The sequence below is a fragment of the Oncorhynchus mykiss genome, chromosome 31 (assembly GCF_013265735.2).
Source record: "Oncorhynchus mykiss isolate Arlee chromosome 31, USDA_OmykA_1.1, whole genome shotgun sequence".
Classification (NCBI taxonomy): domain Eukaryota; kingdom Metazoa; phylum Chordata; class Actinopteri; order Salmoniformes; family Salmonidae; genus Oncorhynchus; species Oncorhynchus mykiss.
This window is the reverse complement of record NC_050571.1, coordinates 35,709,270-35,731,691: the sequence shown is the minus strand read 5'-3', so window position 1 is coordinate 35,731,691 and position 22,422 is coordinate 35,709,270. Positions and strand designations below refer to the sequence as shown.

At 42.0% G+C, this 22,422-nt stretch overlaps 1 protein-coding gene across 3 annotated transcripts in view; it reads right to left on the bottom strand.

Moving 5' to 3' along the window:
- Window positions 1–22,422, bottom strand: part of LOC110505100 (gamma-aminobutyric acid receptor subunit alpha-2) — a 55,336-nt gene that overhangs the window by 5,799 nt on the left and 27,115 nt on the right. For all 3 annotated transcript variants that reach the window (XM_021584072.2, XM_036970227.1, XM_036970228.1), the window contains exons 8-9: window positions 19,793–19,945; window positions 14,687–14,889 (exon numbers count right to left, since the gene is read on the bottom strand). In XM_021584072.2, coding sequence (XP_021439747.1) covers window positions 14,687–14,889; window positions 19,793–19,945 — 356 coding nt within the window. The remainder of the gene's footprint in view (window positions 1–14,686; window positions 14,890–19,792; window positions 19,946–22,422) is intronic.

Below are 22,422 nucleotides of genomic sequence, written 5' to 3'. Positions count from 1 at the left end.
TTTTCACGTCCGGATGAAATGCATGCCCAAATTCAACTGCCTGCTACTCATCCCCAGAAGATAAGATATGCATATTATTAGACGATTTAGATAGAAAACACACTGACGTTTCTAAAACTGTTTGAATCATGTCTGTGGGTATAACAGAACTTATTTAGCAGGCGAAACCCCGAGGACAAACCATTCAAATGTTTTTTTTTTAGGTCACTCTCTTTTCAATGGATTTTCATTGGGAATCCTAATCCTAATTTCTAAGGGACCTTCTTGCAGTTCCTATCGCTTCCACTGGATGTCAACAGTCACTCAAGGCTAGCTGATGCTTGCTTCAGGACAGAGACGTTAGCTAACAGTAGCCACTCGTTTGCAGCTAGCTTAGCTGTGATGATTCGGAGTAATGATCCGGTGTAATGATCCAGAGCGGCAGGAATCCAGTGATATGGTAGAGAGAAGCAGTCCGATATGCTCTGGGTTGATATAGCGCTGTGCAGACTGGCAGGTACTGTCCGAGCTAAGGCTGGCTGATGACGGGGAAAAAGGCAAGGACCACTATCCGTGGCTAACAAAGACTAGTAGCTAGTTAGCTGGCTAGCTCCTGATGGAAGTTCCAGTTATAAGGAATAAAAATAGCAGATCCGCACCACATTGGGTGAGGCGGGTTGCAGGAAAGTATATTTAGTTTGTAGATAGAAAGTGAGATAAAGATATACACAAAAAAGACAGGCTATTTCCGCAGGATAAGACACGGGACACAAAGACACATACTCACGTCCTACTGCTCACGACCTCTTGGAAATCAACAATGTTTTAATTTTTTTAATTGTACCCCTTTTTCTCCCCAACTTCGCCGTATCCAATTGTTTTAGCAGCTACTATCTTGTCTCATCGCTACAACTCCCGTACGGGCTCGGGAGAGACGAAGGTTGAAAGTCATTCATCCTCCGATACACAACCCAACCAAGCCGCACTGCTTCTTAACACAGCCCGCATCCAACCCGGAAGCCAGCAGCACCAATGTCGGAGGAAACACTGTGCACCTGGCAACCTTGGTTAGCGCGCACTGCGCCCGGCCCGCCACATGAGTCGCTGGTGCGCGATGAGACAAGGACATCCCTACCGGCCAAGCCCTCCCTTACCCGGATGACGCTAGGCCAATTGTGCATTGCCCCACGGACCTCCCGGTCGAGGCCGGTTACGACAGAACCTGGGCGCAATCCCAGAGTCTCTGATGGCACAGCTGGCGCTGCAGTACAGCGCCCTTAACCACTGCGCCCTTAACCACTGCGCCACCCGGGAATCCCCCGGAAATCAACAATGTTGATGACTACGATGATGTTTCCACTTTGCGTCATAATATAAATCCACAAGCATTCTATAATTACACTATTAGTTTATGTTTCTTACATTTGCAAACAGCTAGTTGGTATTGTCGTGTTCACCGCTAATGATAATCTCTAGTAGGCTGGCTAGCTGGTTAGTAAATGTAATGAGTCAGAGAAAACAGCTCGTTGTACAGCCTGATACCAGTGATGGTGTAGGCCAAAATCAGCTTGTTGTTTGTGCAACAGTATCTTCTAAATCAAAGAGGAATAGGCGTAGCATGAATATGAAGTAGCGAAGAGAAAACATTTAGGTTACATTCCAAACACTTAAAAGACACGCCCTATCCCCTCAGCCCTCAAATTAACTGGACACTTCTGATTACGTATCATGACGTCTGACGAGTATACACTTGCAGGGCAAAGGGCAAGGGAGGAAATTAATTATCTAACTAATGTTAGCCTGCCTAGCTGGAACTTCTGAAGAAGGAACACTTTTTATTTCTACAATTTCCAAAAGCTAACCAAACAAAAACGAGATGTGTTTGTGCCGTCATTTTACGAGACGTGTTTATGCCGTCATGTGCATTAGTAGCACAATTTCTAACTTTTTTACATTTAGTTTTTACTTACACTTGTATGTTGACTTATCCATATTGACGTTGAGGTTTTAAGATCTGGCTGACTTTTCTTAGCGGATGTACAATCATTGCGAATTGAATTATGGGGCGTCTCAGGCCCCGAAGAGAACATAATTGTACACTCGCAAACCCAATTAAAAACGAGGGCTGAGGGGCTTGCGTTGCGAACTTCCCTTTTTTTGCTAATCGTTTGGACTGACGTCCAAGATGGTGATGGGGATTCCCCCAAGGGCATAAGGCAAGGGTAAGTGGATGAGGGTATGAGCTTTAATGTCAGCAAAGATTATAGGGTCCCCTAGGAAACACTGACCAACACTTTGGTTCCTACCCTGTCACAATAACTCCTCCCTGGCATTTTTATTCAAATACTGTATTCAACGTGCCCACTATTATCTTCTAACTATAGAATTTGAATAATCATTATTTTTCCATGATTCCAACCGTTTCAAATGTTTTGATCTAAATTGCAAGTCAAATCGCAATTGCAACATTTGGTTAAAAATATGGCCTAGGAATTATCTCAAATGAGTGCATAAAATACATAATAATAATGTATGAAAATTCAGATTTTTGGAGGGGGTTAAAGTTGAATGAACAGTATAAAACAATCAGAATGGAGAGAGACACATTGAAATCACTTAGAATGTATGACCATCCTAGGGTCACGCACTACTCATAAAGCAAATTTAGGACTTTTATTATTCAAAACCATAAAATACAGTCATACCGTCAAAAAATTTAAAAATACTGTGATATGATATTTTGGCCAGCACTAGTGTGGAATGATGACAGGTGCCAGTTTTTTGTTTCTAATGGGATGCAACTGAACCAAACGTAGCTTGATTGAATCTTGTAGGATAATATTTTCCGCATCATTATTTCCTCTCTAGCTACTTTTAACAACATGATATTGCATTGACACTGCCTTCTCACAAGGAAATGGCTGCCGCATGCCGTAACTCAAACAGGAAGTACCAGTGTACCAGTGAAGTGGTCAATATGGAAGTGGTCAGATGAAGAGGATGCTAAGCTACAGGACTGTTTCGCTAGCACAGCCTTGAATTTGTTCCGGGATTCATCCGATAACATTGAGGAGTTTACCACATCAGTCACCGGCTTCATTAATATCTGCATCGACGACATCGTCCCCACAATGACCCTGCGTGCATATCTCATCCAGAAGCCATGGATTACAGGCAACATCCGCACTGAGCTAAAGTCTAGAGCTGTCGCTTTCAAGGATCGGGACTCTGATCTGGATGCTTATAAGAAATGCCCCTAAGGCTGCCGACGAGCCATCAAACAGTCAAAACATCAATACAGGACTAAAATCAAATCCTACAATGCCGGCTCTGACACCTGTCAGATGTGGCAGGGCTGGCAAACTATCACGGATTACAAAGCGAAATCTATAGCAGTGAGCTGCCCAGAGCCTACCAGATGAGCTAAATTCCTTCTATGCTCACTTCGAGGCAAGCAACACTGAACCATGCATGAGAGCACTAGCTGTTCCGGACAACTGTATGATCTCGCTCTTCGTAGCCGATGTAAGACCATTAAACAGGTTAACATTCACAAGGTTGTGGGGCCAGATGGATTACCAGGAAGCATACTCTGAGTGTACTTTCAACCTCTCCCTCACCCAGTCTGTAATACCTACTGTACATGTTTGAAGCAAACCACAATAGTCCCTGTGCCCAAGAATGCCAAGGTAACCTGTCTAAAGGACAGTCGCCCCGTAGCACTTGTATATATGTAGCCATGAAATTCGTTGAAAGACTGGTCATGGCTCACATCAATACCATAATCCCAGACACGCTGGACCCACTCCAATTCGCATACCACCCCAGCAGATCCACAGATGATGCAATATTTATTGCACTCCACAATACCCTCTCCCACCTGGAAAAGAGGAGCACCTACGTGAGAATGCTGTTCATTGACTATAGCTTAGCATTCAACACCATAGTGCCCTCCAAGCTCATCACTAATCTCAGGACACGGACTGAACACCTCCCTCTGCAACTGGATCCTAGACTTCCTGACGGGCCGCCCTCAGGTGGTGAGGGTAGGGAACAACACATCCACCATTCTGACCCACAACACGGGGGCCCTCAGGAGTGCGTGCTTAGTCCCCTACTGTACTCTCTGTTCACCCACGACTGGGTGTTTGCGCATGACTCCAGCACCATCATTAGGTTTGCTTATGACACAATGGTGGTTGGCCTGATCACAGACAACAATGAGACAGCCTATAGGGAGGTGGTCAGTGACCTGGCAGTGTGGTGCCAGGACAACAATCTCCCCCTCAACATCAGCAAGACAAAGGAGCTGACTGTGGATGACAGGAAACAGAGGGCCGAGCACGCCCTCATCCCCATCGACAGGGCTGTAGTGGAGCAGGTGGAGAGCTTCAAGTTCCTCTGTGTCCACATCACTAAGGAATTATCATGGTCCACACATACCTACAGCACCCCACAAATAACACAAAAACAAAACACCCACTATACAACACATTCCCTAATGTGATCAACATATATTTTCCAAATTTTGTCAAACAATTCTGTTTTTTGTTTACATTTATAATATACAAAATCCAACAGTATGCAGCTAGTTAGTTCAGTCCTCCAGTTTGTTATTGAGGGTGAATATGATGGCTATACATTATTTTTTACAGCAAAACATTATCGGATATTGATCACCAATATTTACATTTCCCAACAGACATAATCGTGGAAATGGATGGATTTAAATTCCTAGAAACAATGAAATGATAGCACATACATCATCCCAAAATCGTGGCAGTTTATCACAGGACCACAGCTTACAGTATGTAAAGGGTTCCTTTGTGCCTTATTTCATCTCTAACAGACATTTCTGGGTGCATTATATGCATTCTGGCAGGAGTGTAGTAAATCCTATGAATAATCTTAAATTACATGAGTTAATGTCTTAGGTTGTAGAGGCAGGTATGAACATTTTAACATATGTGACCGATGGTTCTCCTCAATTTCATCCTTTCGATCTGTTTCTCATTTTTTTCCCCTTATAGGTTCTGAACCATCAGGTAGAGTTTCAATCAACCCTTGATATAACTTGGCAATCAACTTCTCTGGCATAGCAGCTTCTTTCAGTGTTTGTTTTAGGTTCATCCAGATTATGTTGAAACGCTTGAACAAGATTTCTGAGTTGTAAGAATTTAAAGAAACGGTCCGTGGATAATCCAAATCGTTAGAGATCCGTTATAATACACTTGCTCAAAATGAACGATGCCACTTTGGAACCACCGCTTAAAGGTGTTGTCACATCTGGAGGTAAGGTGTGGTTATTCCAGATAGGGGTGCCTGGCGATATTGGTGCTTTCCACCTCATGAATTAGTGAATATCTTCCCCAAAAATGAATGGGATTGAGAATCATTTGATTGTCTGTTTTTGTCTTCAATGCCTTGGACCCGAAGTAGTGAGTATACAAAAATATAAAGGCAACATGCATCAATTTAAAAGATTTTACTGAGTTACTGTCGCGGATTCCCCCGGTACTGCTGCTCATTCCGTGCACCAGCTCCGGAGGGCCAAGTCACCGGCCTCTAGGCGTCACTGAACTGTTTCATGACGCACACCTGGTTCCCTTTCCCCCTGATTAGTAATTGTATATACTGTATGTGCCCTCTGTTCACCATTGTTTGGTTGGTTATTGATCCCATATCCTTTGGTCTGTGAGTACCTGTGATTTGTTATTTCGGCTTTGTGCTGCGTGTATTGTGCACTTGTTATTAAGGGTCTCGTCAGTGTATGGTTGTGCATTTGTTATGATGGGTGTAGAACAAAGGAACTTCTTCTACCTCACAGAACTTGAGAACTGAACAATATCCATGTTTTGGAGAATGTGGAAACGGTCGGTGGAGAATCCAGCTACGACCGGTTCATTTAGTTTTATGATTGTGACCTCAGGAATGACAATACAGCCACATTACCATAACTCTGTTTATACAGGGGCCTCCATTCTGAGGCATGTATCTAATTATTGTATAAAATTAATGAGTAAAGATGAAACTATTTGTGAAATTATGTAATGTGATTTTAAACTGTTTAATGAAAGAGAATCCAATTCCCTTTAAAGTTGAACTAAATCATTGGCCCGCCCCATGACCACAGACATTGATCTGGCGTCGAGGGACAGCCCCTTTCTACTGTTACGAATATAACCCCCACCTGGAGGAATTCCCTTTAGACCAAGGGTACCTCGATTACCGAGAGAGTTAAGGTTTGAATAGAGACCAAGCGCACCTCGATTACCGAGAGGGCTAAGGTTTGAATAGAGACCAAGCGCACCTCGATTACCGAGAGGGCTAAGGTTTGAGTAGAGACCAAGTGCACCTCGATTACCGAGAGGGCTAAGGTTTGAATAGAGACCATGCGTACCTTCAGTATAAGCTAAGGTTGTAATGGTTGTTAAACTCTGAGACTATTGATACCGACAGAATAAGAGCAAATCTTTGATACTAATTACTAGTCTGCAGCTAGAATTTATGTCGACTGAATGCGAAGACCAACAACAGCCGAAACATCTACTCTATAAGAACATTTCTGAATGTTACTCTGAAGTATCCATTCCAACCAAAGACTCCAGGGACACGGAGAGAATCTCGGATGAACTTTCCAACAGAAAAGGACGATTCCAACAGAGATCACGACGACACACTGAGCGTAAATATATATATATTGATTGCAATTATTCCCGAATGAGTGAGCGTTCATGTGCAAAGGATGAGCATTTCAATTATTATAATTATCAACTGTGTAGTGTATTTTGTCTTTTGCGCCCTTCTCAGTCCTTTTGTCTACCAAGCCGCCATACCGGTTTAGCCCACTAGGGCACATCCCCTATAATTTCCTTGTAACCTTATGCATTTCTGTGATATTTAGTTAGTTAGGAAATAAATGATTAAGACAATTGATATATGGATGATTCATAGCAAAGACTGGGTTTGTGCAGATAACCAACAATTTACGACGTTTGGAATAAGACTAACGTGAGGTAAAGAATAATTAATTAACTAGAAGACTAATTGATCAGATGTTAAAATATCTGAAAAGTTATATTAGGAAAATTATAACTTTGTAATCTGAAGATTTTCCTTGGTGCCCCAACTTCCTAGTTAATTACATTTACATGATTAGTTGAATCACGTAATAATAATTACAGAGAATTGATTTGATAAAATAACAGTCTTCACTTTAATAATGCCAAAGACATGACATGACACAGGTCATGGAAGAACTGGGACATTTTCAGCTTCTAGGAATTGTGTACAGATCCTTGCGACATGGGGCTGTGCATTATCACGCTGAAACATGAGGTGATGGCGGCGGATGAATGGCATGACAATGGGCCTCAGGATCTCGTCACGGTATCTCTATGCATTCAAATCGTTATCGCTAAAATGCAATTGTGTTCATTGTCCGTAGCTTATGGCTGCCCATAGCTTAACTCACCATTCATCCGTGAAGAGCAAACTTCTCCAGCATGCCAGTGACCATCACAGGTGAGCATTTGCCCACTAAAGTTGGTTACGACGCTGAACTGCTGTCAGGTCAAGACCCTGGTGAGGATGACGAGCACGCAGATAAGCTTCCCTGAGACAGTTTCTGACAGTTTGTTCAGACATTTTTCGGTTGGCAAACCCACAGTTTCATCAGCTGTCAGGGTGGCTAGTCTCAGACGATCCCGCAGGTGAAGAAGCCGGATGTGGAGTTCCTGGGCTGGTGTGGTTAAACGTGGTCTGTCGTTGTGAGGCCGGTTGGACGTACTGCCAAATTCTCTAAAACAACGGTGGAGGCGGCTTATGGTAGAGAAATTAATATTAAATTCTCTGGCAACAGCTCTGGTGGACATTCCTGCAGTCAGCATGCCAATTGCACACTCCCTCAACTTGAGACATCTGTGGCATTGTGTTGTGTGATGAAACCACACATTTTAGAGTCACCTTTTATTGTCTCCAGCACAAGGTGCACCTTTGCAATGATCATGCTGTTTAATCAGCTTCTTGATATGCCACACCTGTCAGGTAGATGGATTATCTTGGCAAAGGAGAAATACTCACTAACAGGGATGTACTGTACATACATTTTAGGGCTGTCCCCAATAGCAACAAAAATCTTGTTTGAAATGTTGAAACTTATTTTTCCATATATAGACAGACATTCCCTATGTTTTTGAATAAAACCAACTACATATGTACTGAGCTAGTTTGATGCTTGAAGGACACTGTTTGATTAAATAATTAAAACACAAATGACTCAAGAAAGAGCCCGATGTCGCAGCTGGCCTTGACCAGTAGAACCATGAGGCGGTGCACAATTGACCCAGCGTCGTCCGGGTTAGGGGAGGGTTTGGCCGGCTGGGGATGTTCTTGTTCCATCGCGCTCTAGCAACTCCTGTGGTGGGACAGGCACATGCACGCTTACACGGTCGCCAGGTGTACAGTGTTTCCTCCGACACGTTCTTGCGGTTGGCTTCCGGGTTAAGCAAGCATTGTGCCAAGAAGCAATGTGGCTTGGCGTGGTCGTGTTTTCTGAGGACGTACGGCTCTTGTCCTTCGCTTCTCCTGAGTCCGTACAGGAGTTGCAGTGATGGGACAAGACTGTAACTACCAATTTGGATATCACGAAAATTGGGGAGAACAAGGGGTAAAAAAAAAGAAAGAGCCCAATGGTCACACTGTGTTAACAAAAATGACAGCAAGTGCCTGTGTGGCATGTTGTCTCGATCTCCACACTACTGCAGCGAAAAGGCACCACAAGTGTTTTATTGCGCTGTTTGCGCTGAATATTCCCTCAACCCTTGCTCTCTCTACGTGAAACATGTAAGCATCGTATGCATGTGACCAATAGGGCCTGACCTATAGCATATCATAAGCACATCAATAAATTGGTTATTTTGAAATATAGGACACGGTAAGGTGCTCTTGGGCCTACAGCTCAATGGTGGTTATACAAGGAAACCATACAAAGCCCACTAATGATAACGACATTGCTTATTGTTATAATGATGATCATAAGAATAATTGTAATAATAACAACATAAGGAGATCAAGAAAAAGGGAGGGTATAGGATTGAGAGTTGCGTGCATATGTATAAGAAACAGGTGCTGTTAGATTACAATATACTTTTTTCTGCCTGTTTGTAACAGTGTAAACAACACTAAATGCATTATAAATTATTCCAGTCTGTTCTAATGGAAAACAATTCTAAAACCTTTATTACAGCATAGCAAAGATTAAAAACTGCCAAATCTGTGAAATAGCTTTATCTGACATTTTTCAGTTGCTTGAGGGTTGGTGCTCACGGAATCAGCAGGCTATTAAACAAACACTCAAACAGGCAACATAAGCACGATTTGTCTTATTTCTGTAGATATATATGGATGATTTATAAATCCAGGCACATTTAACAGTTAGGCTATTGATTACAGACCTAATTAAATTGGGGTTTGCTCTCTCCTCAATTTTCTTAGACAGGCAGTCCCTATTCGCATGGGACTAGAATTACTAGAGACCGTTGGTTATGTATTTATTACCACAGACGTCCGTTATTCCAGAGGACGATTCGGATGGGATTCGTTTTTTACAAACAGCAATTCTTATTTTTTTTCCCAAGGAATTGACAGTTATGACGGAAGCCTGGAAGTTATTGTCTCGCCGTGAAAATATTTTAACAAGTCCAGGCAATAGCAGGGCTACACTGATAACTTGAACTTGGTTCCCAAGTTTCTAAACCATACCGATCCATCTTTGGTATAGTGTTGCCATAACATTTGAATTGAGAAAGTGTGATCATAATCATTAGGATATTTTAGCAATCTGTAGTATACGTCCCAAATGCCCCCCAACCTTCAGATGTGAGCTAAACAGTGCACTTGCATTTGAGATGCGTTTTAAGGCTAAGTGTATGCTGTTTGCAATATATTAACAGCAAGGGGTTACATTAAATAGGCGCAAAAATTACTGATGCATTTGGCAATATTCAATTCACACCCACAAAATATATGAACAAAAACATTCACTTCGTTCAATTTATCGAATCAGTTATTGTTTTCTTGCTCAAACCATGAGCATCACCTGTCAAACTCCAATATTTCTCTCAAAACATAGGGATGTCGATTCGCACGGTACTAGTATTATTTATCAGAGGACCTTGGAGTTCACCCAAAAAACTGTAGGTTATTCTGGCTGGAATTGTTACTCTCCTGCATGTACAAATTACCGACATGGCAGATTCGGACGTGACTAAAATGACAGATGTGGTGTTTTGCGCTTGTGCACACAATTGCATTACCTGACCACCCCCAGTAAATCGAATCCCGCCCGAATAGGGGTTAAAGCAAGGGCTGTTCCCTCGTCTCTACTGCAGTTGCCTCTGCCACATACATACACCTTAGCCAAATACATTTAAACTCAGTTTTCACAATCCCTGACATTTAATCCCAGTACAAAATCCCTGTTTTAGGTCAGTTAGGATCACCACTTTAAGAATGCGAAATGTCAGAATAATAGTAGAGAGAATGATTTATTTCAGCTTTTATTTCTTTCATCACATTCCCAGTGGGTCAGAAGTTTCGGGCGGCGTTTGACGGCTTTCTAGCCATCGCCACTCCATTTTTTCATTTCCATTTGTTTTGTCCTGTTCCCTGCACAACTGGTTTTCATTCCCAATCACACTACATGTATTTATTCCTCTGTTACCCCTCATGTCTTCGTGTGTTTCGTTTTTTTGTACGCACTAGGCTAGCTTTCGGTTTTCCGTGTTTTACACAAAGCTTGTTTGTACTGCTATACATTTGATGTTTTTTGACTGTTTTGTGACTGTTTTGCGCGCTTTACACTTTGCCTTGTAGGCTGGAGGTTTTTGACGCAGCTGCGTCCGACTGTATCTCTCTCCTGCCAAAATAAAGTGTGCACCCGTTCACAATTCTCTGCTCTCCTGCACCTGACTTCACCACAAGTACGCACAAGCCTGACACACATCTGCATTCCCAATCATGAAATCCATAGATTAGGGCCTAATGAATTCATTTCAATTGACTGATTTCCTCATATGAGCTGTAACTCAGTAAAATCAATGGAATTGTTTGGGATCACCCCAATTAGTCGACTGGTCGATTGTTTGATTGTTTGGTCATTAGGCTGTTGGTTGACAAAGATTTGTTTTAGTCGAGCAGTAACAAATATATATTTTTATTTGCGCCCATCTTGCTGAGGCGTAGACTAAAAGCCAATTTATGCCTGATTCTAAAATGTGGTCGCAGGCTCCATATGGAGGGTGTGCCTCCAGAGGCCAAATCAACCTCTGTACCTCATCGCCATGTGCCTCCCAAATGTTGTAACAATGTGGAGGGCACCGTATAGCTCTGCATTGACATCTACATCCTGTAGAAACACAAACTCACTTCCTTGACAACAGCACTGCACTGCTCCGCGAAGCTCAAGAAGTATGAATGCCCTGACTTCTGCTGAGGCCATATCACCGTAAATGCTGCATGGCCAATGCAGAGGTCGGATTGACCGTGCGCCCAGATGCACAATGCACTTCTCTCTCTAGAATGCACTGTCTCCTGCCAATTTGTGCACATTCACTGTTTCATAACTTAATTGTGTGAATTGCTTGTGTTTGATTGTTAGTGTATATCAATTTCCCATGACATATATCGCTAGTAGTACATTTACCATTAATTCTTATCATTTTTAATGTACAATGTTTGTTACTTTGGTTACGGTTATTTATTTTAATACATTCAATATGATTATTCCAGTCTTCCTGTTCTCATTGTCTGAGTGCACACATTGTTTGCAGAGTGCACAACCTATACTACAGTTGTGAAAAACAAGTTTTTGTTTATTTAATTCCATTTAAGAGTTCTGTCAATTTAGTCATTGTCTTTAGTTTGGAGCGCTCCTGTCAATGTTGAGTAAGGACACGCATGCATAGAAGTAGACCTATAGGCTACCTGGCCTGCTTGCAAATGTAGGCATATAAATGTGTTCATTTGGGGATCTGATAGTATGTCTGATTGGCTTAACACACCACCACTAATGATCTGTGGAGCTTCTCAAAGTAATGTTTTCTTCACCTCAAACAGCAAGCAAACAACGTCTGTTTTTACATCCATTGAGAATTATAATAGTTCCTCAATGTATTTGAAAAATCATTCCAGCTCTCTCCCTTTCGATAACCACAGCATGAAAGGGAAAAATGTCATGCTCTGATCCAGTGGACACGTCATAAAATAAGCTTCTTATCAGTGCTAGACTTGGATTGAAATAGGTTCCGGTACTCATTTTGGGTGCTAGTACTGTTTATATGTAGGTGCAGGAGCTCCACAATACTATTGAACTAATATTCTATAAGAGGAACAGGAGCTCAAGCAGTAGAACATTAGAGGTGCCGGTACTCAGCTCCGGTGAGCTCCTGCCCAAGCCAAGCACTGCTTCTTATCCCTTGCGCAAATTGCCTACAACTGTGTCTGTCCCGAGCTCACTGGTGAAGGAATCTCTGAGGGTCCAGAATACTTCATACAATGTTGCATGTTTTGATTAACCACATGACAATGATTTTGAGATATGAAGAGTTATTATTAATTAAATTAAACTGTTTCACGAAAATGTGCATACGAAAACCATAACTGGCATGCAGATCGGTAGAAATGGTAAGATAAGGGGCCTCCTGAGTGGCACAGTGGTGTTCTATCCCAGACTGTGTCACAGCTGGCTGTGACCGGGAGACCCATGATGCGGCGCACAATTGGCCCAGTGTTGTCCGGGTTAGGGGAGGGTTTAGCCGGCTGTGATTTCCTTGTCCCATCGCGCTCTAACGACTCCTTGTGGTGGGCCGGTCGCCTGCAAGCTGACTTCGGTCGCCAGCTGGACAGTGTTTCCTCCGGATTAAGCAAGCAGAGTTTCGAGAAGCAGTGTGGCTTGGCAGGGTTGTGTTTCGGAGGGCGCACGGCTCTCGACCTCGCCTCTCCCGAATACGTAAGGGGAATTTCAGTGATTGGACAAGACTAACTACAATTAGGGGAAAAAAGGGGTAAAAGTACAATCCATTTTTAAAAATAAATGGTAAGATAAATTGCCATTCCAAATGAGAAAGGCTACGAACTCTTCAGGTAGCCTATTACCAGAAACTTCAGGGGATTAATGGCAGAATTTGCGAAAGCCAGCACGAGAGGGAGGAGAAGAGTTGGGTCAGGTTAAAGTTATTTTTTAAATACATTTTTTATGGTTATCTAGATCTCTGGCACCCTCATGAGACATCAAACTGTAAGCTTAAAGCATCAGACAAGCTCAATGCATTTAGTTAATTTTATTCAAACACAGGTCTTGTCTATATATGGAAAAATACACGTTTAAAAATGTCGAGTAATAGATTGCTCGAAAGAACTTACAACTTTTGGTCACCAAAATGTTTTTTTTTTGTTGGGACAGAAACAATTTACAAATCAGCATTTGTATATTTTCAAAATTCACGTTTATCTTTTTCAATATTCCTACATTAATATAAAACAAAAGTTATTGGAATCAAAATACTACTCATATTATGCATAATATGCTTTGTAGCACCTATGGAGTCTTAAAGCAGGCTGGGTAAATATGCCAACTTTGATAATAATTTTTCAATTATGCTTTTAGATACAAATGTCCAGTATATGTAAACAATCCTTCTTCTGAAGGACTCTTCTATTCATTACATTTCGTGAAAATCTCCAAATCAAATTTTTTGTTTAGGTTTTGTGAGGACTCACTGGGCACACACTGGTTGAATCAACGTTGTTTCCACGACATTTCATTGAAATTTCATTGAACCAACATGGAATAGAAGTTGAATTGACGTCTGTGCCCAGTTGGGAATCACTCACGAAATGCTGCTTTCCATTCTACCGACCTAGCCACTGTAATTTCCCAATCAATTCAGCTGTCATACTGTAGGTTAGCGGTACATGGTTAGTGATTCTCTGATCAAAAGTATTATATGATATGTATTTTCATTTACTTGTATTACTTTGAATGACCACTGAAATATCCAGTATATTTAAATATATATGCTTTTTTAAAGATGAATACGGACATTCTGAAGGACTTATTCAAACTCACTCCCAACCGTTCCACTTCACTTTTTAGTTTTTTTGCGGTGTCTAACTAATGAACTGACGCAAAGTGTGTCACAGCAAATGTTTATTACCCCCACAAAGTCTGATTCACTTCAAACTGATCTTCCCACACAGATAGTCTTTTTCACTGTATGACGCTCACAGTTTCCCTCTCCATATGTTATTTTCTGTAATCTCAACCCATTTAACCTGGCTATGCTTCATGGGGTCCCAATTTACTATCCCTCCCTGAACAGAAAGCTTTAAAAAAGCCTGTGACCTTCTGTGTTTGTATCACCATATTGTTTTCTCTGATCTGTATGGTTGTAGGCAACTATATGTGTGTTTATACATTCATTACGTAAATCCGTTCATATGCACATGGTCTTCGAGCTCCAGTATTCCCTGTGGCTGCCGCACGGGGAACGACCTGAATGCTGATGCAAACACAACACATTCTGAGGCCCTCTGGTTGGATATCATATGGAAATGGGTTGGGACCCATCAAAACAAAAAGATCACTATGGATTCTCTCTGAAAATGCTGCATGTCAGGCAATCAGAGGGGGATATGCTTCCATTACCTTGTCATTCACAATGCTCTTCCCATCCCAGGCCCAGCCGCGCTTTGTGAAGTAGTTGACGGTGGCAAACTCAATGAGGGCGGAGAAGACAAAGGCGTAGCAGACAGCGATGAACCAGTCCATGGCCGTGGCGTATGCCACCTTGGGGAGGGAGTTACGAGCACTTATACTCAGGGTGGTCATTGTCAGCACAGTGGTTACACCTAGGGGAACAGCAAACAGTTTCAGTGTGGTCAGTTTCCTTAGATTATAATTCAATCATTTTAAGTACCTTATCTACAGATACCATGTACAGCCAAGTAATTACATTCTGGTTAGCAAAGAAGAGTAGGTGTATAGTAAAAACTATTTTATGTAACATCTTGTACAAAAAGCTGTGGAGAAATAGTAGTTATCATAGTGCTGTAGAATAAATCGAAGTTCATCATATCAGAGCTGTAGCTCCGCACACCTGTGAAGTGGAGCAGAGCATGCTGGGCGATCTCCAGCTCCTGTGTTTTCCTCACTAGTTAGCCAGTGTGCGTCCTGGCTGATATGTAAATGTAGGTACATATTTGAGGGCTCCGAATGACAGAATTTGTGACCTGTTTCAGGAAACTAGGCGTATGTCGTGGGTCACTGCTTCACAGGAGAACCGCTTGAACGTAAACTTTTATTTTTTATCAAAATGCGTTTTTTTTCTTCAAAATGCCTTCTCGAACATGTGAACTTTCATGTGCCTTAATAACAAATGTGTATGCTATCTGTAAATACGAATATATATTTTTAATTATGAGCCTCATTGGTTTAGCCAAAGAAAAAGTCAACTACCTTCCCGCTAGCCATGATTGGCTGAGATAATGAGTGGGCTGGACATGCCGAGAGATGAGTTTGAATTGGTCTGCCATATAGCACGCTTCTGTCTATTTGAGCTGGTCAGTATGTCTAGGTAATCCTGTCTAACGTGTATTAAAACTGCATAAATGGGGATCTCCAATTTCTGGAGGACTGAGTTTTATCGAGAAGGAGGTGGAGAAAGCACCTGTCTCCGGATTACATCTCCAAACGAAGGGCAACTATGTCATCCGACAGGAGTCACCTCCAACCATGAATGATGTATGTAAGCTACATTTTCAGATATTACATGTTTCTTATTTTGACAGAAAAAGCTATTTGCTTGGCTAGCTATAGCCTAATGTTAGCAAGCTAACATTGAACCTGGTTGGTTAGCTACCTGCAGATTCATGCAGGGTAGTAATGTCATGAGTTGTCATTATGGCTAATTGTTTACCTAGTTAGCTAGCTAACATTCGCTGGCTGGCTCGCTAGCTAACATTACGTGTATGACCTTATTATTCATATCTCAGAGCCATTTGCTTAGCTAGCTAACATTGAACCTGGTTGGATAGCTCCTTGCAGATTCATTTGAATTTTTATTTCACCTTTATTTAACCAGGTAGGCTAGTTGAGAACAAGTTCTCATTTACAACTGCAACCTGGCCAAGATAAAGCAAAGCAGTGCAACACAAACAACAACACAGAGTTACACATGGAATAAACAAACATACAGTCAATAACACAATAGAGAAAAAGTCTATATACAGTGTATGCAAATGAGGTAAGATAAGGCAATAAATAGGCCATAGTGACGAAATAATTACAATTTAGCAATTAAACACTGGAGTGATAGATGTGCAGAAGATGGATGTGCAAGTAGAGATACTGGGTTGTAAAGGAGCAAAATAAATAAATAAATACAGTATGGGGATGAGGTAGATAGATGGGCTGTTTACAGATGGGTTATGTACAGGTGCAGTGATCTGTGAGCTGCTCTGACATCTGGTGCTTAAAGCTAGTGAGGGAGATATGAGTATCCACTTCAGTGATTTTTGCAATTCGTTCCAGTCATTGGCAGCAGAGAACTGGAAGGAAAGGTGGCCAAATGAGGATTTGGCTTTGGGGGTGACCAGTGAAATATACCTGCTGGAGCGCGTGCTACGGGTGGGTGCTGCTATGGTGACCAGTGAGCTGAGATAAGGCGGGGCTTTACCTAGCAAAGACTTATCGATGACCTGGAGTCAGTGGGTTTGGTGATGACTATGAAGCGAGGGCCAGCCAACGAGAGCAGACAGGTCGCAGTGGTGGGTAGTATATGGTTCTTTGGTGACAAAACGGATGGCACTGTGATAGACTGCATCCAATTTGCTGAGTAGAGTGTTGGAGGCTATTTTGTAAATGACATCGCCGAAGTCAAGGATTGGTAGGATAGTCAGTTTTACAAGGGTATGTTTGGCAGAATGAGTGAACAATGCTTTGTTGCGAAACAGGAATCCGATTCTAGATTTCATGCAAGGTAGTAACGTTGTGAGTTGGGATTATGCTTCATTGTTTACATAGCTAGTTAGCTAGCTATATTCCTTAACAAAAGACTCCACTATACAAATAACCATTTTGGGTGCGTTTGTAAATTCAGGCTGGCCATCTTCTACGATTTCAGAGCACTCTCGTCTGAGTGTACCAGAGAGCGCAGAATAACTAATGAATTTACAAATGCTCAACACCCTTTGAATATGGCCGATATCAGTAAACGTTGGCAAAAAGCATAATTAAATTGTTGCCAGCAGCACAGTTACAGTCACCAACGCTCTGGATAACATGAAAACAGCCTAACCAGCTCTGCTAGGGCGAGTAAAATGGTTAGCCAGTTAGCTTGGGTGCTTGACTGCCGGATCAACGTTCGGATCAACCCTACTCATCGGCCAGAGCGTCCGGTGTGCGGACTGTAGAGTATGACATTCCATTTTGTAGCTCTAAAAGTCTCTACTTTTATCCAATTTAAAAATCACAATTTTACATGTTTCTACATAAGATGGTCGGTCACATTTTACGTGTACAACATCTAAAGACCTGCATCACTATACTGAGAGATTTTCCATTTCTAAAAAGACACATTTGGGCGTTTTTGGAGCATTTATTCAAGCTTTTTCAGAGCCCCCTTTACTGCACAACGAGGCTGCAAAAAATGTGCCTGGATGCAATTTACATCAAACATGAAGTAAAAACATTGTCTCTGCAAATAAGAGATGAGCCTGTATTTACTCAAATTGTATTTTTATAACTAAGGTTGAGAATAAACGCTTGAATTTCTTTAACCAATTTTTTTCTTATCTGCAGAAAAACATGAATTCGCTGCCCACTTTGCCGAGGGTATACTATCTGTGGCACTGAAATACGAGGAGGCTTAAAGGGACACAGAGAATAATAAACCAACCAACTCCCCCTTTTCAGAGCAAACCCAATCCTATCTAGAAATGTCCTGATCCTTTAAAGCTGGTTACACAACCATGTCCCATTCTACCGTGAACACATCAGGATGGTTGTTGGCGGTGCTACCTACACACTAACATACAGTACTAACACCCTCAAAAGTGTATGCCAGGCTAGCACAGCCTCCCTTCAGTATTACCAAACCAATCTACCAGTAAAGCCTGGAACAGACATTCCACCATAAACGGGATTTTAAAAAAAAAGTTACTTGTAAAAGGTAATTATCACAAAACCTAAATTATTTGTATGTATAATTTGTATTAAGCAGAAAACATGATTCTTATCATACAGTAACTGCTAAAATGAACCTATTTTTTTCACTAGTTGGAGTTATGTGGCCTTTAGAGTCATACAGCTCCAGAGTACATTTTTAATTGCCATCTTCAGTCAAAAGTTGCTTGCTCTGTTTGCATGATTCATTCAGAAAGGTTATTCACACCAGAAGTTGCTGACTTTATTGTGTAATGTGCTTATTCTTTATATAATATATTGTGTTTATCATGTGTGAATGGTAATCATCTCTGCAGTGATATGACTGTGCTGTACATGTTTTCAAATGACCAAATAAAATCTGTCCATCAATGTCTGCCCAGGTGTACAGAGGATATTTCTGCAGTATGTAGCCCACGGGGGAATATTAACCCAATGAGGCCCCACCGTTGCGCCAGCGTGATTTAGGACTTCTAAACCCCTTCTAAACTTTGTATTTGAGCTACATTCACCATTGGAGTTGTATTTTTCTTCTGATTAACGTGGAGCTGAACTTGAGCGGTGTTTGTGAGACGAGGGCAGATCCCGAAGGGGCTGGGTCTTTTTTTTTTTTTTTTTACAAAATCGTCTGTAGCATCAGAATGGTTTGAGCTTCAAACTATTAAAAGCTAAGACTCTCAGGAACACCCACTTGTAACATGTTTTGCTCTATGAAGCTCACAAGCTACACAAGAGTCATTAGAAGGTCAGGTGTTTTTCTACATAGACGATCATATGAAATCCTGGGATAAAGTGTCTATACTACTGTAATAAACTCACATAGTTGCTGTCACAAACTCCACACAGTTGTCACTGACAAGTTGAATATTAATTTCTCACTGATCAAACCATTTCTGTACATAGAGAATTCCTACAAATTAATTGTAATCAGGTTTTTGCTTTGGCAGGCCTTATTTTGTTTTATTGACATTTGTCGATAAAACTCATGAATGCAACTGTTTATGTCAAATTGTTTTGTGTTCTACCTGTATCCCTGGTTGTCCTGAAAAGAAAATGCCTATTTTTGATGGGGTCTGGCATTGGCTACCAAACAACCCCCTGCTTTTCGTAAACAGGCTAAGTTCTGATCACACTATTAAGCTAGCCCTCCTCTTGGCCCCTAGCACTGAATTCAATTACCTTGCTATGGCAGAACAAACACTCACTTGGCTTTTCAGGCTGTCGCACAGGATTGGAACAAGTGTTGCTCATTCATTACACAGTAATACAAACAGCTATACCGCAGAGTGGGTCGGAAAACAGGCAAATGGACACACAGGGCACATCTTCAAGGCTCCTGGCACCACAGAGCAACACTGAACTGCAATTAGGCGGTCTGCATGACATGATAACTTGCCACTACTATGTCACCAATGCAGGACCAAGCCAAAATAAGACAGAGAGGAGGAGAGAAAGAGTAAGTAGTGTAAAAAATGGTGGGAGAAAGCAGGAGAGATATGGATAGAGCAAAAGGGGTACACACAAATCCTCTCAAACCTTTGTGCATATCTCCCTTTGACATCAAAGCAGGATAGGTGGCCCCATACTCACCAAACACAGTCCTAGCTGGCACGGACTCTCTGTTCAGCCAGAAGGACACTTGGGAGAGGATGACAGTCATGATGCATGGTAGATAGGTCTGTATCACAAAGTAACCAATCTTCCTCTTCAAATGGAAATGTGCCGTCATGACAGTATATTCGCCTGTAGAGAGAAAAGAGTGCTTTATTAACTTATACTGCCCAAACTAGAGTACCACTCTATAAAGGGTAACCATATTAATTCAAGTACAATTATACATATATTTTTCACCAGTTCACATTTATCACTATGCGAATTCATAATAATATGGATGTGGATACTTTGGGTTTGATATGCAATGTTAGAAAAATGGTGTACTTTTCAAATTTCAAACAAGGCCAATTGAATTAAGCATTGCACATGGTGACTGTATAACCGCATCTGAAAACTAAAGCGCATCCGAGGACATTAAATAATGCCAATGACGCAACAGCATGCACGACTTGTAATGGGAGAATATCTAAAAAAGAACCCAAGATTAGAGATGAGTAGAGAAAGATGCGTGTTACCCATGGCAACAGAACAGAGAAATATATCTCATTTGTTGTGATTCTGCAATAAAGGCCTTGATACTGCCACTTGGCAGAAGGAAAACGTGATTTATGTTTCTGGCTAATCGCAAAATATTTTGTATCCCTGTTATTCAAGAGCACTTACAGTATTGCCTGCTTTACACCCATTTAGAGGGAGTCTTAATGATTAGTCTTGACTAAGTGCTTGACGATCTGGCCTATGCAGGTGATCTCGCTATTCTTGCAAGTTGACATCAGGACATGCAGGCAAAAACTCAGAAGTTGGCAGACCGCACAAATAGCAGGACTCAACATCAACATTCAAAAGACAAAAACCATTATGGGTGATCACCAAAACCAACATCAACAACCCTGCTGTGGAAGGTGGACGAGTTAATTTATCTTGGGTAAAAGATGACCAAGGATGGCAATTCCATGAGCGACGTGATCACCATGTTAAGACCAGTATGGAGAGCTAAGAACATCAGCCTATCAGACAAAATTTGCATCTTCAAAAGCAATGTCCTCAGAGGTGGATGGAGGTATGTATGTAACACTTCTGCCACGGCCAGGGTTGGCAGTGCAAGAGACATGGATCTCACCCTTCACCCCTGGCTGAAGATGAAGACCACAGATTGGGCTGTTGGTCTTCTGCCCAACGGGGTGTGGGTGGAGGTGTGTGGACTTCACTACCTGGCCTCAGCTTGGGGAGGATATCATCAGCCGGATACTAAGATCCTAGGCCACCAAGGATGGGAAATACTGAAGATACTAATCTCACCCTCCAAACCCGGTGGTGTCCTGGAGACGGTGGTGGTGAGGGACTTGCACTGTTCTAAAGAGGCAGATGGGAGGTAGCTAGCCTGCCTTCCCCTATAGCTTGTTAAGTCAGCCACATTTGATGGGGAATGGAGTAGACCAGGGGAAGGATGCCTTCCCAGCAGATGAGCAATACATCCCTCATTACAGAATCAGGCAGGAGACATAGGGCAGCGCTGACATAGCCCTCTGTTGGTGTAAATGAAGATGGAGAGCCTGATTCTAGATAGCTTCAGCCTCCTGTCGGCACTGATGACGCCAGCACACCTCCATTTGAGATGCACATTTTCATGAATTCGATCAAATGTTCAGGAAAATAACCTCACACTTAACGTCAACAAAACTAAGGAGATGATTGTGGACTTCAGGAAACAGCAGAGGGAGCACCCCCCTATCCACATCGATGGGACAGTAGTGGAGAGGGTAGTAAGTTTTAAGTTCCTCGGCGTACACATCACAGACAAACTGAATTGGTCCACCCACACAGGCAGCATCATGAAGAAGGCGCAGCAGCGGCTCTTCAACCTCAGGAGGCTGAAGAAATTAGGCTTGTCACCAAAAGCACTCACAAACTTCTACAGATGCACAATCGAGAGCATCCTGTCGGGCTATATCACCGCCTGGTACGGCAACTGCTCCGCCCACAACCGTAAGGCTCTCCAGAGGGTATTGAGGTCTGCACAACGCATCACCGGGGGCAAACTACCTGCCCTCCAGGACGCCTACACCACTCGATGTCACAGGAAGGCCATAAAGATCATCAAGGACAACAACCACCCGAGCCACTGCCTGTTCACCCCGCTATCATCCAGAAGGCGAGGTCAGTACAGGTGCATCAAAGCAGGGACCGAGAGACTGAAAAACAGCTTCTATCTCAAGGCCATCAGACTGTTAAACAGCCACCACTAACATTGAGTGGCTGCTGCTAACACACTGACTCAACTCCAGCCACTTTAGTAATGGGAATTGATGGAAATTGATGGAAAATATATCACTAGCCACTTTAAACAATGCTACTTAATATAATGTTTACATACCCTACATTATTCATCTCATATGTATATACTGTACTCGATACCTACCATCTACTGCATCTTGCCTATGCCGTTCTGTACCATCACTCATTCATATATCTTTATGTACATATTCTTTATCCCTTTACACTTGTGTGTATAAGGTAGTAGTTTTGGAATTGTTAGGTTAGATTACTCGTTGGTTATTACTGCATTGTCGGAACTAGAAGCACAAGCATTTCGCTACGCTCGCATT